Genomic DNA, 18,078 nt, shown 5'->3' with positions numbered 1-18,078 from the left:
ATCCTAATAAAAAAGCCAAGATGTGTTGTCGTCAGTTTTCTCGAGCTCGGAAATAGCCGAATAGTTACTAAACGAATTTATACATATATATTTTGTTCTAATTATTAGCTTAGTTTAGCTTAGCTTAGCTTAGCTAAGCTTGACTTAGACTACCTTAGCTTAACTTAGCTTAGCTTAGCTTAGCTTAGCGTAGCTTTACATAGCTTAGCTTAGCATAGCTTAGCTTAACTTAGTTTATCTTAGCTTATTTTAGCTTAGCATAGCTTAGCTTAGCTTAGCTTAGCTTAGCTTAGCTTAGCTTAGCTTAGCTTAGCTTATTTTAGCTTAGCTTAGCTTAGCTTAGCTTAGCTTAGCTTAGCTTAGCTTAGCTTAGCTTTGCTTAGCTTAGTTTAGCTTAGCTTAGTTTAGCTTAGCTTGGCTTAGATTAGCTTAGCTTACCTTAGCTTTGCTTAGCTTTCCTTCAATTACTAAATATTAGTTTATTTCTTAGTCTTCATGTATGAGTGGACCATGCCAAAACGGTGGATCTTGCGTGTCAATTTATGAGAAGAACAGCTGTCTGTGCCTTTGTGTGAAAGGATACACAGGAAATACTTGCCAAGCAGGTGAGACGACAATAACACGTGAACAATGATCTCGTCAATATAATTTTAAAGTCAAAAATATTGTTTGACTACACCAGAACTTAGTTTCTTTCTTTCTTTTAACCCTTTAGAGTTTACATTTTGAACCTCTCAAGCTATCTGGAATTAAATAACTATACCCTAGGCTTAAAAGGGGGAAGAAGTTTCATACATGTTAACATCAACAGCAATAGCGATTATATAGGCCTTGAAGTAAAAAGATTGCTATTTACTTGAAGACAGCGGGAGGAAATAAGTGTCCCAGTGAGCAAGCAATCGTCTATGGAACAAACATTTCAAGGAGCAGATGCGCTGCTTGTCCATGACTGGATTATGATAATGACGGACATCTGAAATCTTTTCTCAATAGCAAACATAAACTCTAAAGAGTGGTAGTGATCTGTTTTGCCTACATTGTGTTCAGTAAGAGTGGCTGTCCCGTGTCCAAATTCTTGTGGTTATTTCAGGCGGACAGTACGTAGGCGGATACTAGACAGTAAAGCTCAGTCACCTTGAAATTGAGTGAAACCTCAAGATAAATAGATGATAATAAACCGTAAACGAACAAGGATGGTTAAGGCTGCAAGAGATTAACACGGAGTACAAACGACGATCTGGAATAGTTTAAGCTGAACTTTTGAAGATGCTCAAACTGTGACGTAGTTCCAATTTACATTTTAAAAATTACTGTAGATTGAAAGTGCTATCGCGGCGGGGTACAAAGAGAGTTGTGCTGTTAATTTTGCTCGGGCTCCGTCAAATATAACCTCATCTGTTGTAATTTTTCTCCTTTCAATCTTGTCTTCTAAAACAGATATCGATGACTGCGCAAGTCATCCCTGTAAGAACAACGGGACCTGCACAGACCGAGTGAACGGATTCAACTGCAGCTGCGCACCAGGATTTAATGGAACGCGATGTGATAAAGGTAACTGTTAGTTACGTGAAAAACATGAAAAATCCAAAATTTTGTTTTTCAAATTACGTGATCATAATATGACCAAAATACAGACAATCAAAGAACGAATGGAAACGATATAACCAATTAGCATCTCTTTACACTGTGAATTTGGTCATAGCCAGTCACTGGATTATGCTAAAAGAAAACATGGAAATATAAATATGTGATTGATTTCTCATAATATTCTTTATTGTTTTCATTTCGAAATAAGTAACTAGAGTACATAATAAGATGAAACTTAGTATGTAGCTTGAATAATATCGAACAGCAACGCTAACAATCCATCATATAACTAAAATTTCAAACTGTCATTAGCTCATTAGAAGACGTTTTTGAGTTTTTTGAACACGAATGACTGTTCTGTTGCCCACCTATTGTTGATATTTCAGGCGGCCAGTTCGCGACCCTGAGTTAATATTGCTGTAAAATTAAAATTCGTTTGCGATACGTCAGCTATTGCAATTTTCTTTTCTTCAATTTTATCTTCAAAAACAGATATCGATGACTGCGCAAGTCAGCCCCGTAAGAACAACGGCACCTGTACAGACCGAGTGAACGGATTCAACTGCAGCTGCGCACCAGGATTTAATGGGACACGATGTGAAACAGGTAATCGTCATATAAAGCATCACCAATCTTTCAAAATGCGTGTTTAAATATATAATAGGGTCCCAATGCTGATAATCGATCGACACCCAATCAAACTACGTATTCGCTAATTGAAAGCCACAGAAAAGTGGCAAGCAACGAGCTGATTTGTCACAGTGCATCTAACCAGCGGATAATATTAAAAAAACAACAACAACAATAATTATTTAACTAGTTGCCTGGAGACTTAGATATCTTTCCTTTCCGAGCAGAAACGTTCTTCTTCCGAGCATATTTCCTAGATTTCAATGTCAAAAAAATAAAATGGCAGCCAGAAGACACACATTACACACACTTAGAGGCGTGGTACCAGGGTCATATGTACACATGCAATGAGAGCACAAGGGGTAAGGGGGAAATTAGCTGGATGACTGTAGCTTCAGACCGAATTTATTCCTTCAGTAGAGGTGACGGATGAAAGGAAGGAATTCACTGAGCCAGCAAGAATATCCCTCCACCAAGATACTCGTTCTAGAAAACAGTTATTTGGAGGAGCGGATCCCTGGCATGCCCCTGAGTGGATTATGATAAAGATGCTCATCTCAGAGACGTTTCCACTCCCCTGCATAACAAACATAAGTCTGAACGTTTAGAAATACTTTCCGACATCAGAAGTAGTGATCTCCTTTCCATACTAACTATACTGCTATACGAGCGGCTGATCTGACTCCCATTTATTTTGTCTATTTCAGGATGTATACCCGGGGCGATATAATACTTGCGGTCAATAGTAAAAAAAAGTAAACTTCCATATCGGCATCAATTCTATATAAAGGGCACCGTAGCTTTGCTAAAATGATTATTTGACATTACTTATATCATTAAAAAAAAAAATTCTTTTCTTTAGATTTCCTTGCTTTTCCACGATGTCAGAAAATCGCCTTTTGCTGTCGACGTGTATGCTTTAGGATAGTAGCTATAAGCTCACTGTACACAAGTTTTATGTCCTTGTTTTTACACCTTTTTATTCCAGGTTTGTTTTACCATTCGGCTGTAATAGGTGGAAATGTATCTTATAAAAGTCGCCTTTATCAGTTCCTGACGCCTGCTGTTGGATTGAACCCTCAGTGGGTGTTGTGTTTCCGCGCCTCCACTCCCGGCTGGGCTGGCAGTACCTTTCACACCAGGTGTGATGGCAAATATCACACGGTTACCATCATCAAAAATGGACAATATGTGTTTGGAGGATACACTGACATTCCCTGGGGTATGATGAATTTGCCGTTTCGAATAATCTAAAATCAATTCTTTTGAATTCACTTGCAATTATGCTTTCAATTAACTTGTAGATTATTTTATTTGTTTAAGTTATTAACATTAAAAATATTACTTTATTTAAGTTAGTAACATGAGCCCTCGGTACGTTTAGGAGGTTCACAAACTTTTTCTAATTACTATGATTTTAAATCTCTGCTACTCCTATTCCAATTTGCCAAGCAAACCCCGGATTAATAAGAAGAACTCAAGGTACTGACTTAGCATGCAAGGTACTGATTGTACCTGACTCCACAGAACGTCGTAACATTTTCAACCTCTAGTTTCACTGTTTCGAGTGGTTAATTCCTTTTTCGGCCATCAATTTTTCCGCTGAAATGTTCTTGTTTTTCAGACACTGATAATACATATGGTTCCACTTCCAATGCGTTCATATTTTCACCCCGCAACAGGCGGGATTCAAACCCAGGAGCACGGCACTGCACTGCGCTGCAGCGTTGTCGCAGAGGGCATGGGTTCGAATCCCGTTCAGGCCTGAATTTTTTTTAGGCTTTAATTTCACAACTACTTAAGTTGTGCGGTTAACTGCGATGATCAATCGTGTCTTCATATCTTTCTCCGCAGTTCAAATATATGATATTTCATATATTCATTTGTATGTTGTTATTGTTTTTTACTTTTCCTCCCTTCTCTTCAGATCCAAGTAGTGTTTCTGGTAGTTATGGTTCCACCTCCAATGCGTTCATATTTTCACTCCGCGATAAAATCACAATCCTGGCTGGGACTCGTTACTTCTCACCTGATGAGGTGGAGGTGTTTTATCTTGGTTGACTCACCCTAACATCCCTTCATTCACGTTTTAAACTCATTCATAAAATAACATAAACAAGCAAAATGATTAAAACGAATTATGTTAAGTTTCTTATGTTTTGAGATGTTTTGGAACCAATATAAATAAGTCCTAACCATTTTATTTCAATTTTAACCTCACTACTGACCTAGACTTTTTGATATAAGATTTATTCGTAACTTCCTTTTTTGTTGTGGTTCGCTGTTGTTGTTGGGTAAAGATCTCGTTGATCTGCTGATGTTTTGGTCGGGGTGGGGGTCGGGGGTGGGGGTGGGAGGGGATGAGAAGCAACCGTAGCCTAGTATGGTTATCGCGTTGGACGCCGGATTTTTCTGTCCCGATACGGGACTGGTTGGCATAACTACCGGCGAAATACTAACACAACCTGACAAATGTTGAATATAGAGTGTAATCGTCGATGAAGTATCATCCCATTGTGGGAGTTTGGCAGTAGTTCGATACCCCTCATATGACAGAAACAAGGATAAGCTCTGGCGGTTGTAAACATCTTTGCCATGCTCTCTATGTAAGATACTATGGACAAGATGTCTGTTTTTACGAACTTTTTGTAAATTCCTTATTTTACTAATAGTTGAGGGTCTCAATAGCAGTTATAACGGTTTTGCGGTTCAAATTTTAAAGATGGTTTTTTGACGGTCGACAATTAATTTTTAGGCTGTTTGATGATAGACGAGAAAAGTTCAGTGATGACGGGAAGCCTGAGAAAATTAATTAATTAATTTCTAAGTATTTTGATGGTTAAACAACATTTGTTTTCGTTTCTTGGTGTCCCACACCAATTGGCGCTTTGGCGTTTGTCTGTATTTAATCTTACATATTTTACTGTGATATCTTTTATCTATTTATTGCAGCAAGAGATGTATAGTTGCCCGAGGAAACGTTTTTTTTTTTTCAAACGAGCTAGTCGCCTTATTTGTAGTTGTTTCGGCCACGTACAAACTTATCTTTAAACTTATCTTTAAAAAGCTGCTCAGGAAGTTTTGATTACTCGTCTGGTTTGTTTTTTGACACGCGGTTACACTTTGAGAGTTGATAAAACGCTTATTATCTTCGCCAAAACAATCACTAATAAATATTGACAAAAAGCAAAACAAAAAAACAAAAAAACAAAACAAAACAAAAAACAAAACAAAACAAAATAAATAAAATTTCTCGACAGGGTTTTATTTTTTTGCCTGATTATCGGGCAACATTCGCTCTAAACTTCAGCGGCAAACCTTGAAACGTGGAAAATATACTTGGGGGCGTTCTTCCGGTGTAATGAGATAAATACACAAGAGATGTGAAAACGACGCAACATTGATCGATAAAGTGAAGGCTCATTTTACTTTAAAAATAGAGCTTGTCATTTACAAAGCCTAAGAGTCTGTAATGTTGCCTATCCTTTGCAAGATCTGAATTCCACCGCTCGTGCGCCCAGGTTAATAAGAAGATAATTTTCGCTTCTGTTTCTTCTTTTTGGTTTTTAAAACGCCTTAGCTTAGAGATGCCGTTGACACGACAGAGCGCACTCGTAAACAACCCCGAGGGGGGGGGGGGATACTTTGGGAATTCCTGGGTGGGGATGTGCCACTGGGACCCTGGAACCCTTAGCCTATACCAGAGCTAGTTCAGCTGAATTTTGCTACCCTATACTAGAGTAAACTTACCAAATCCCCTCATCTATCGACACTGTTGAGGTTGATTTGCGTAAATTTAAACTTGCCGATTCGATTTTTTATAAATTTTTGAGTGGCAATTCCTGGTTTCCTTAGTCTAGATAAAATCTTCAACCAACTAGTCAGTTTTGTGAAAAATGATACCCCATTCTAGACCCAAACGCTCTGATTTATATACCCTATCCTAGAGTAAACTGCTTGAAAACCATACCCTTCACAGCGGCATATACCTATATAGCCCATATATGGTAGTGTCCGCCCCGGGTAAACAACGTAAAGGCCGCGTAGTGGAGACCCAAGAGATACTGATTGAGACAATGTTACCGTTACCGCTTTGAACGGCGAAAGCGCCAAGGAAGTAGTTATAATTGTGCCTAGCGAATTTCAAACGTCAATTTTGCGGTATACTGATACTTGAATTAACAATAAGAAGATATGATGTATATATGAAATAATTCATATTTGAACTGCGGTTGTAGATGAGTGAAGAATGATCATCGCTGTAAATTTTCAATTTAAGCAATTGGAAAGAAAAGGCCTGAAAGAAATCAGGGCTTCAACGGGATTCGAACCCGTGACCTCTGCGATACCGGTGCAATGCTCAACCAACTGAGACACGAGATCGATGGCACAAAAGAGCCAACAAATCAAATGACGTCTTGCATTGGAATGCATATCGCTTCTTTAGACAGGAAGTCAAACGTGAACTTAGAATTGCGGAAAAAGTTCATGTGAGAACCCAGCTACTACAAAGTAAAGGAAATACCAATGCAATTTGGAAGACCATTAACAACTGTCAGCCAAAGAAGAGCAAAACCCGTCCTCGCATACCTGACAACCCGGTTTCCTTGGCTAACAGATTTAACGAATATTTTACATCTGTTGGAAGCTCAGCTGCCCAGAAAGCTAATGACCTTGCCCGTGAACATAACTTTCATATCGATCCTACTATGTCAACTGTGGTGTCAATGCCTGATGAGATGTCTGACTTATTTCAATTCCACTCTGTGATAGAGAAAGATGTTGAATGTGTTATTAAGGGCTTTTCCTCCAATACAGCACCTGGTCATGACAAAATCACTGCACAAGTACTCAAGGATAGTTTGTCAGCCACTCTTCCAGCAATAACTTGTATCATGAATAATTCATTCAACACCAGGACCTTTGCAAGGCAATGGAAAATTGCTGAGGTAACTCCGGTCCTAAAGTCAGGTGACTTTGAAGATCCATGCAATAATCGTCCAATCTCTCTTTTACCCATATTATCGAAAGTATCTGAACGTCTTGCTCATCGACAGCTTGTGGATTACCTAACTAAAAAGAAGAAGTTGGCTAAAAGCCAGAGTGGTAACCGTAAACTCCACTCGACGGAAACTGCCCTTCTGTGTGTTACAGATGACCTGTTGCTGGCAATGGATAACAAAAAAGTGTCTGTTGTAGTGTTACTGGACATGTCAAAGGCCTTCGATAGCATTTCACATACTGTTCTATTGCAGAAACTGCAAGCACTTGGTGTCTCCTCTCCAAGCTCGGACTGGTTTCACAGCTATCTTACGGGCCGCTGCCAACGGGTTCGCATCCACGACAGTGTTTCCGACCTACTTCCGTTGCAATATGGTGTCCCCCAGGGATCAATTCTGGGACCAGTTCTGTTCACTATTTACGTAAATGACCTGTTGTCTGTCCCTCTGCACTGCAAATCTGCCTGCTATGTTGACGATAACAAACTCTATTTATCTTTTCCTTCAACTAATACAACTACTGCAATCAACAATTTGAATGAGGATCTAAAAAATATCTGTGTCTGGTGCTGCAAAAATTCTCTTCTAATTAACCCGGACAAAACCAAAGTTCTGTTTATTGGCGTGCCGCAAATTCTCCTCCAATTGCCTGCAGTACCTGTCTTAATGCTTGGAAAAGAAATCAATCCCGTCATTGTCGCCAAAGACCTTGGTCTTTATCTTGATCAATCTTTAACTTACAGCGATCACGTTACAAAAACAGCTTCTAACTGCATGCACAAACTGATAGAAATAAACAGGATAAAGCATTTATTGGATAAGAAGACATTGCTTCTACTTATGGATTCTTTTATCTTCAGTAAGCTGTTTTACTGTTCTACAGTCTGGTCGAACACAAGCAAGTCTAACATCGAGAAATTACAGTTGGTGCAAAATTTTGCTGCACGTATTGTATTGGGACTGCGGAAGTACGACCATATCTCACAAGGCATCAAATCCTTGAATTGGCTGCAGGTCAGCGATAGACTCTACATAAATGACGCTGTGATGACTTTCAAATGTATTCATAATCTTGTTCCAGACTACTTGATTGATAAATTCATTTTCCGATCTCAAATCGCTACAAGAAACACCAGACAGAGTAATGACTTAAACATTCCACGTTGCCGACTGGCTACCGGGCAAAGATCATTTGCATATCGCGGAGCAAAAATCTGGAATGAGCTGAGTGATGATTTGAAAAGTTTACCTTCTGTGAAAGCTTTTAAGGGACACTTGACCAAACATATTTTAAATGTTAATAATGTAAATTCTTAATATTCAATTTTAAACTTTGTAAATATTTAAATCTTTAATACTGTAATTAATTTTAGACTCCTTTCCCAGTTTGTTTATTCATTTTAATTGACGTATTTTTATCTTTTTTATTCCTTTTGTAACTGAAAAGCCCCTTTGGGGAGTTGCAAATAAAGTATGTATGTATGTAACTGAGCTAAGAAGCCACACAGCCTCACAGGAAGATATGAACTCAATTAATTGACCTAACTCGCAATGTGTGTCTTCATAGCTGAGTTGGCAGGGCATCCCACCGGTATCGTGGAGGTCTGTACGGGTCCGCAAATGATCCCAGGACCGCAAATGATCCCGGACCGCAAATGATCCCGGACCGCAAATGATCCCCAAATTGGACCGCAAATGATCCCGGACCGGAAATGATCCCCATATTGGACCGCAAATGATCCCGATCAAAAAATAAGGAATGGCATGGATGGTGAGATGGTGTAAATAGGGAATTGGCGTACGTAAATACCGATGTTTTTATTAAAGCCATCTTATAATTATAATGGCTTACAACTTGCTTTTTTTTTTCATACTTTCGACTAAATTTTGTCGCTAACTACGATGTTATGAATATCACCACTCAATCATCAAAACACGACTTGCCTTGCATTTCTTTGCAATTCTCAGTAAAATTATGATCAGTGCAACATACGCTACATATCCTCCTTTGTTAAACATTGATATTTCGGTTTTACAGTTAAATCACATTTTATCAGCCATTAACGCCACTCGTCTAAAGCTTTAAACTAAAATCTAACCATGAAGCAACTATTAATGAAGACGCTGCACCCGAGTAGACCTACAAGCTTACAACGCCGGCTACGACGCTTCATCACTCTGTAAAACACGTAGTGGTCCCCGGGTAGTGGTCCCAGTGTGTAGCACTGGAAATTTGAACAAATTTGTTTTCTAATTTTTCCTTGGTCGTATTTTGGCTTTAATTCCTCGGAAATGACTACCTGAGAATTCTAAGAAGCCAAAATTCCAAGCTATAATTATGAACTTCAGCTTCATGACCACGCAAGGCCAGGGCTTGCACTTCGTTTTGACAATTAGCTGTTTGATAGATGTTTGATACTATCGCCACCGGGATTTCGAGAATGTTTACAAGTATGTATTTTTCCAAGACTTCTAATTCAATAGATCGTCTTCACGTGACGTGTTTTTATCCTCATCAGGCATAAGAGGCGGTATATCTATATCTGTTTACAATTAGCGTGCTTCGTTTGGAAACCAGAGCATTCTGAATTTCAGGGTTATGGAGGTTGCGTGACACAAGGCTACGATCGAGTTTGTTGAAAAATATATACTTATCTCATGATTTTGAACCTTTTTAGAAGTTAGAGCATTAGAAAAAGGGCTTATGTTATTGCTTGTTTGTTTAGTACTGATAATCAGTCGCCTAGAAAGCCAAAATAAGTTCCAGATTTTACACAATATTCCGGCCGCCATATTGGTGTACCGCGGAAGTACACCAACATGGCATTTTCTTACTGGGCTCTGTAAATTTCTGGGAAACATTTACGACGAATATTTGAAGTTTGGGGAAACGCACAGGCCTAAAACTTGAAGAAGTGCCTTATTTGGTTATCTTCTATAGCGTACATTACAATTCCTCAGCTTTTTCCATTAGCTGGTTTTCGATTTATTTATATTTTTTTATTGCATGACAGCGAAAACGATCTATACCCTTCGAAGACCAAAACAGCAACTGTGGACTATTTTTTTGTAAATTGATAAAATATGTTTTTCAGTTCATTATTTTTGTACATGTTCTCACCTTCCTCTGATTTAAATCCATGCCATTCCTTATTTTTTGATCGGGTTCATTTGCGGTCCAATATGGGGATCGTTTCCGGTCCGGGATCATTTGCGGTCCAATTTGGGGATCATTTGCGGTCCGGGATCATTTGCGGTCCTGGGATCATTTGCGGATCCGTACAGGTCACGGGTTCGAATCCCGTTGAAGGCCTGATGAGATCATTCATTATATTGTTAAGACAGGTTTACACCGAGTCGATTATGCAAGGATGTTATTAGCCTGTTCTAGGCTCTCGGTCAGTGGGCACGATCGAAAAAGCGGGAGGGCGATGAGCGGGATCAGCAACGAGCGGGTTCCAGAGAGAAAATGAAAGGGCAGGAAAGCCTTTAAGCATTGTTTTGAAAACCTCATTCCGCCCACTTGAAAAAAAGAACCGTTTTTTTCTGTCAAATGTCGAAATCTCAGTATTTCGGTATCGAGTTACTCGTGCGAGTTTCACCAGGCCACGCTGATCTTCACAGCATCATGTTCTTTTGCGAAGTCATGTCAGCCGTGTGTAGAATCTCTTCGAATGAGGAAGTCTCTGTGTAGGCGTACAGAGAATTAATTACCGGCAAATGATTAGATCCATATGGAGGATTAAAATCATGGTCTTTCCAGAACAAAGACAAACAATGACATATACAACACGCAAAACGGTCAACAGACTTGCGAGTAAGCAGCTACACTATGTGGTGCCAGAACGAGTTATAGACCTAAACATCGACCTCTAGAGCCAAAAGCTCCAAATCGGTGGAAATAATGGCAAGAAAATCTTTACCATGGCCCAGGTTGATCAGGCACGTTCTTTGCCGCTCCATTCACGCGTGAACAGTCCTGCAAACGATTCTCGACAGTATATCACAGTATGAGTAAATTTCGACTCCTCGAAATCACGCACGCCTAACACGCTGCCTATGTTATGCTTCATATGGTTTCAGACAAACAGACAAGGTGCTGATGTACACTGTTAAAAGTAACCAATCACAGCGTATACCAGGGCCTGGAATACCGGAATGAGATTTTTCTTAAAAAACAACAACAACAACAACAATGCTTGCATGCTTTCCCGCCCTCTCCTTTTCTCTCCCAGACCACTCTCATCGCCCGCCCGCTTTTTTTTCTTTTGATCGTCCCCAATGACGTGGGAGAGCCTGGAACAGGCTAGGTTGTCATTTCCATTTGTAACCAATCATTAAACATATATAGATTTTTTTTGTAGTTGTGTAATATGTAATGGTTTAATGAACATAATATATAGATTTAGGCCAGCCTAAAAGCGTAGCTCCTGGGCCGCGTTGTTCAGAGCCAAATAACAAAGGAAAAGGTAGAATTTTGATTTCAGTTTTGTAGCTTTGCGGCACGGTTTTCTGTATATTGTTTGGCCTTCTGTTTTGAGTTTTAATAATCACTATATATACAAAACAAAGCAGCCAAAAAACATTTGTATAGAAAAAAAAAGTTATAATTCGGTTAACTTTTAATCCATGGTTAGCGTTAACCGGCATCCGAACAATCCTGCCCTGTTTAAACAAGTTAACCTGAGATGAGCCCGCGATCCAAACGAAAACCAGTTCTAGGTCAGCGGTCAACTTCAAAAAAACACGCGACCTCGATAGGCTTTAAACTTGAGCCCGCGATATGGTCACGTGCGGATACCTTGTTTTGACAGGTGTCAATTGATCATAACATGGATGTCCAATATCAAAGAAGTACACGGTAAACCAAGACTGCATGTCTCTGTCAACCTATTATTTGGAGTATGGCTGCCATGTTGCGCGACTCCGTCGTCGTCGTCGTCGCCGTCGTGCGTACGCGCCCACGAGTAATACCGCTAACCATGATGACCATGAGAAAATCAACTCATGGGTTTCCTTTTCTCTCCTATATGAGTATGGGGCTCCGCTTGGCGGCCCTTCGGGCCGCCGGAGCTCCGCTATTAATAAAGTTCCATTGCAATTCTGCAAAGGTTTTGCGTTCAATTTGTGCTTACTGCATGCTGGAAGACTGTTCGTTTGTTTTTCAACTTCACCCTCTCACGATCCGATTAAAGACTAATTTCCTTTCTTAAGAGCTTCTGCTTGAGAGACCAAGGAAGAAAAATCCCCGTAAAAGTTCTTTGCAGACTTACGTACTGAAGTTATATCTTCATTCATCGTTTTCCACCCGGGTTCTGGATATCGGCCCCATGGGGGTCCTGTGAGGTTAATTTTCCGCCAAATTTTGGAAACTTTTTAACAACTCCCTCACAGACTAAGAAATAATTTCAAACAAAACCAAAGTCTTCCTCGTAAAGCCTAACGCTTAGGCTCCTATCGGAAGAGACAATTGCTCGCAAGAATATTTTTCTCGCCCGCACGTAATAGAGTACAACATCGAGAAATATGTGGCACCTGACTCTGATTCGTCTATATCAATGAAAAGTAATTACCTTTAACAGTAATTACAATCAGGACACAGTGGGCTTACAGAATAGAACAATGCTTGAACTTGAGTGACTCATTCTAAGTCTCGGTCAGTGTAAAACGCAGACTACATAATGAAAACTTTAGCCAAAATTCTAAACAAATATACATTTATTACCGCGGAGCGAAACAAGCGCTCTTGCCTTCGTTCGAGATACACATCGCAACAGGGAAACATTTTCAAGACGAAAAGTGTCCACTGAAAACTGATTTTCCCTTCGGTTTTTCTCCAAGATCATTAATAAGGTGATATGCAAAACAATTTCTTTTTTTATTTAGAATATAGTCTATATTCGGAATATAGTTAAATTTCATTGCTCCAAGCAGTTTGATCGATAAAGGACATAAAGTTACAAATACAAGGAATATTAAATGTAGAAATAGCATCAACTAGGAAAAATTGGATTTCCAGGTGGGATTTGAACCCACGACCCTCTGTGATTTAGCCGGATGCTCTAACCACTGAGCTACTGGAGACATAAGGACATAAAGCCTCATACAAAGCCATTTCAAGGGCAGTTTATGGTGTTTTTCGAACAACAGCATTGAATTTATGTTAATGTCTCTCATTGACAAAAGCCTCCCACGCAGACATTCTTTTATCTTGTCAGACAATCCTCCCCAACGAACGTAAGTTAAAACAAACGGCTATTTATCACTCATAGCGTGCTTCCAAATGTAGGAAGTCTGCGATAACTCTGCACTTTGCAGTCAAAAAAATGATCGTGAGACCCCAAAATACTAAGGTGGGCTTTCAACGAGTGTGTCAGCTGACTATCAAAATAGTCCTTTGAATAGTGGGGGTCATATTAATCGCCCCAAGGGAGACTGTTTGGCTAATGATTACAGCTTTTCATTACACAATTACCTCGCGTTGATTGGTTATGTAGTAACTTTCCCGCCACCCCCATGCAGTTGATAATCAAAAAAAACACCAGTGAAAACACACCGTAAAAAACCCCGCGCTCTAAAGGCGCCTATGGGCCTACATTGAAAGCGGTCCTTCTCGCTTTCGCAAAACAGACGTCCCGCAATACAGATTTCATATTCCTTGCAAACAGGTTCGAGTGGCGCTTGACTAGTCTTCGCCGCGGGACTTGGCGGCTCTGATCCACGTTTCGGATGGACCTTTTTCAATGTACTACCAGCTTTTTGGCTTTGATGGTATCATTCAGCGCCATAGCAACTTCAAAAGGTAGCGTTACATGTATATCACTTCTTTTACAGAAATGCTCATTCTTTAACCCAATTCAGAAATTTCGTAAAACCTTTGAGACTCTATTCATTTAATGGATGAAATCGACACACGTACAACTGATGTTATAGGAGAAAGAGGAGTTCAGAGTGGCTTTGCCTTTGCCAACTTCGAGCTCCACAAGTTCTCGTACTTAAACATCACAAGTCTTGGTTCAGATTATGTCCTCGATGGAGAAGAATGTGGTTTTGCATGTGTTAGCCTGCCGTCATGTTTCTCCTATAACCTGGCTGCATTTTATGACATCAACGGAAGAATGTCATGTGAACTACTCCCATCGGACAAGTACAACAACTCGGACAAGTTCGTCAGCAGCCAATCTTTCCATCACTTCAGTATTGTGGTAAGTAGTTCACTATGACAAACTCTTGAAATGCATTCTGATAACAGTTGTTTTTTTCTTCTTCTTCTTCTTCTTCTTCTTCTTCTTCTTCTTCTTCTTCTTCTTTGTAAACTAATATCTTCAAGTTCTTGGAGAACACTGGATCAAACTTTTAAAATTATTCAGCAGCAATGTACAATGTCAATACAAATGTCATAAATGGAACAGAATCACCGGATAAATGACTTGAGAGGCCTAATTTTGTTCAACAGACATTTACAAGAAAACACAAGCGCAAATACAAGACTGATTCTGTTTGACCTTTTTTAAAAGCTCGTAAAACAAAGCTAACAACCAGTTTAACTCCATGTATGAAGTTTTATGAAACAAAACACATCCACCCAAGAAGATCTCTTTCCTTATTTTTTTATTTTTTATTTTTCCAGCGAAAACTGCGCCCTCACTTTTTTCTACAAAAATAGTAGAGTACAAAAATATATAAAGGATATGACAAGGGGGCCCAAAGATAATAAATTTTAATTCCGAGGAGCAAAATCAATATTTTACGAACGAGCGCAACCTATTAAAAGGGATTAAAAATAAATATAACAGAATACTTGACTTGAGATGGATAATGTCGTTCAACCGACAATTACGAATAAAAACACAAACTAAAGACTCCAATCGAACTTAGTAGGTTAGACCTTGAAGCTAGTTAAACAAAGTTACAGCTAACAAGCAGCCGTTAACTTCCTGTCTCATTTATTTTTCATGAAGCATAAAATATCCACACAGGAAGATCTTGTCATTTCAAATTTTCCGCAAAAGAACTGCGCACTCATTTTCTTTACAATTTTCGTTCAACCGACAATTACGAATAAAAACACAAACTAAAGACTCCAATCGAACTTAGTAGGTTAGACCTTGAAGCTAGTTAAACAAAGTTACAGCTAACAAGCAGCCGTTAACTTCCTGTCTCATTTATTTTTCATGAAGCATAAAATATCCACACAGGAAGATCTTGTCATTTCAAATTTTCCGCAAAAGAACTGCGCACTCATTTTCTTTACAATTTTCGTTCAACCGACAATTACGAATAAAAACACAAACTAAAGACTCCAATCGAACTTAGTAGGTTAGACCTTGAAGCTAGTTAAACAAAGTTACAGCTAACAAGCAGCCGTTAACTTCCTGTCTCATTTATTTTTCATGAAGCATAAAATATCCACACAGGAAGATCTTGTCATTTCAAATTTTCCGCAAAAGAACTGCGCACTCATTTTCTTTACAATTTTCGTTCAACCGACAATTACGAATAAAAACACAAACTAAAGACTCCAATCGAACTTAGTAGGTTAGACCTTGAAGCTAGTTAAACAAAGTTACAGCTAACAAGCAGCCGTTAACTTCCTGTCTCATTTATTTTTCATGAAGCATAAAATATCCACACAGGAAGATCTTGTCATTTCAAATTTTCCGCAAAAGAACTGCGCACTCATTTTCTTTACAAACATTGCCTGATATATGAGTGCCGCGAAGATATGAAATTCTATTTTTTGTTTTCTTATTTATTTATTTTTTTTTTTTTTTCAGCAGCAAATGCAATATCTTACGAACAAGTGCAGCGGTAAATATTAAATATCACGGAATACTTGGTTATTTTTCATTTCTTTGAACTTTTCTATGAACTTGTGAGGAAGAAAAGTAGAAACCCTGAAATGAATCAGTAATTTCCATCGGCAAAGTTTCCAACGGGAAAGCAGGATCCTTCTCTTAAGAACCCCATTTTTGTTCCATCGACAATCACGAGTAAACACAAGTAAAAACTCGAGTCTCAAATCAAACAGCGTAATAAGTTAGATCTTGAAGCTCGCACAACAAAACCTGACAAACAGTTGAATCCCTCTATAACTTATTATACATGAAGCAAAAAAAGAAGGTCGGAGGATTTCTTCAACTCAACTTTTCCGGCAAAAAAAATAAATTAAAAAAAATAAAAAATAAATAATAATAATAATAATAATGATAATAATAATAACGATTTACAGTAGGACCGATTAAGAAAACAAATTTACGGGTGTTAATTTGGCTGATTTAAGGAAAAAAGTTACATATGGTTATCTTGGAGTCATTAGATGCATAAGATGATCTTGATATTTTTAGTTATTTTCATTTAAGGTCATTTGCTCACATGCTGATATTAAACCGATGTTTGTGTATTCTATAGAAAAAGCAACCCAAACTTAAAACATTTTTTTACTCCAAAAACATGTTAATGCAAAGCTTGTTTAACCCGGCTTTCGCCACTGTCACTGATAATTTGTTTCCTTTTGAACTTTTATTGGTCAGTCTCACTGCTTTCCTCAGTCGAATTCGCGAAAACATTTAATGATTCTACTTGGCACTAGCAGAAAAAGGGAACGTTCCTGTACTTGTACTCGGGTGAACTTTCGATATCGTCGTAATTTAATCCACTCTTATTTTTGTAGAACACGGAATCATCACGCGACCAGAAGGTTCCTGTCCTCTAGATCCTGATAAAAAAGCCAAGATGTGTTGTCGTCAGTTTTCTCAAGCTCGGAAATAGCCGAATAGTTAATAAACGAATTTATACATACATATTTTGGTCCAGTTATTAGCATAATTTCATTGGGTGGTATAGTATTACATACAGCGGGAAAGCTTTCAGTTACTTTCGTTTCTTTTTTCCTGCCTTTGGAACTTCCTTATCGTTAGCGAAATAAAACGCAGAGTCGTCATTAACCATGATGGCCGGTGTCTATAAAGCTTGCCTTAACTTGGCTTAGCTTAGCTTAGCTTAGCTTAGCTTAGCTTAGCTTAGCTTAGCTTAGCTTAGCTTAGCTTAGCTTAGCTCAGCTCAGCTCAGCTCAGCTCAGCTCAGCTCAGCTCAGCTCAGCTCAGCTCAGCTCAGCTTAGCTTAACTTAGCTTAGTTTAGCTTAGCTTAGCTTAGCTTAGCTTAGCTTAGCTTAGCTTAGCTTAGCTTAGCTTAGCTTAGCTTAGCTTAGCTTAGCTTAGCTTAGCTTAGCTTAGCTTAGCTTAGCTTAGCTTAGCTTAGCTTAGTTTAGCTTAGCTTAGCTTAGCTTAGCTTAGTTTAGCTTAGCTTGGCTTAGATTATCTCAGCTTACCTTAGCTTTGGTTAGCTTTCCTTCCATTACTAAATATCAGTTTACTTCTTAGTCTCCATGTATCAGTGGACCATGCCAAAACGGTGGATCTTGCCTGTCAATTTATGAGAAAAACAGCTATCTGTGCCTTTGTGTGAAAGGATACACAGGAAGTACTTGTCAGGCAGGTAAGACGACGATAACACTTGAACAATGATCTCGTCAATATAATTTTAAAGTCAAAAATGTTGCTTGACTACACCAGAACTTAGTTTCTTTCTTTCTTTTAACCCTTTAGAGTTTACATTTTGAGCCTCTCAAGCTACCTGGGTTTAAATAACTATACCCTAAGCTTAAAAGGAAAAAAAAGTTCCATACATGGTAACATCAACAGCAATAGCGACTATATAAGCCTTGAGGTAAAATGATTGCTATTTAAGACGGCGGGTGGCAATAAGTTTCCCAGTGAGCAAGCAATCGTCTGTGGAACAAACTTTTTAAGGGGCAGATGCGTTGCTTGTCCCCTACTGGATTATGACAATGACGCACAT

General features: G+C 38.8%; 1 protein-coding gene and 1 non-coding gene across 2 annotated transcripts in view; one reads left to right on the top strand and one right to left on the bottom strand.

Moving 5' to 3' along the window:
• The first annotated feature begins 13,081 nt into the window (after nucleotides 1-13,081).
• Nucleotides 13,082-18,078, top strand: part of LOC145494790 (uncharacterized) — a 32,943-nt gene continuing 27,946 nt past the window's right edge. The window contains exons 1-2 of the mRNA XM_081474363.1: nucleotides 13,082-14,422; nucleotides 17,601-17,715. Coding sequence (XP_081330489.1) covers nucleotides 14,114-14,422; nucleotides 17,601-17,715 — 424 coding nt within the window. The 5' untranslated portion in view covers nucleotides 13,082-14,113. The remainder of the gene's footprint in view (nucleotides 14,423-17,600; nucleotides 17,716-18,078) is intronic.
• Nucleotides 13,229-13,301, bottom strand: Trnaf-aaa (transfer RNA phenylalanine (anticodon AAA)). The gene has a single exon. It is a non-coding gene; the product is annotated as a tRNA-Phe (tRNA).

This window comes from Orbicella franksi, chromosome 8 (genome assembly GCF_964199315.1).
Source record: "Orbicella franksi chromosome 8, jaOrbFran1.1, whole genome shotgun sequence".
Classification (NCBI taxonomy): Eukaryota; Metazoa; Cnidaria; class Anthozoa; order Scleractinia; family Merulinidae; genus Orbicella; species Orbicella franksi.
This window is presented reverse-complemented; position numbering and strand designations above follow the sequence as displayed.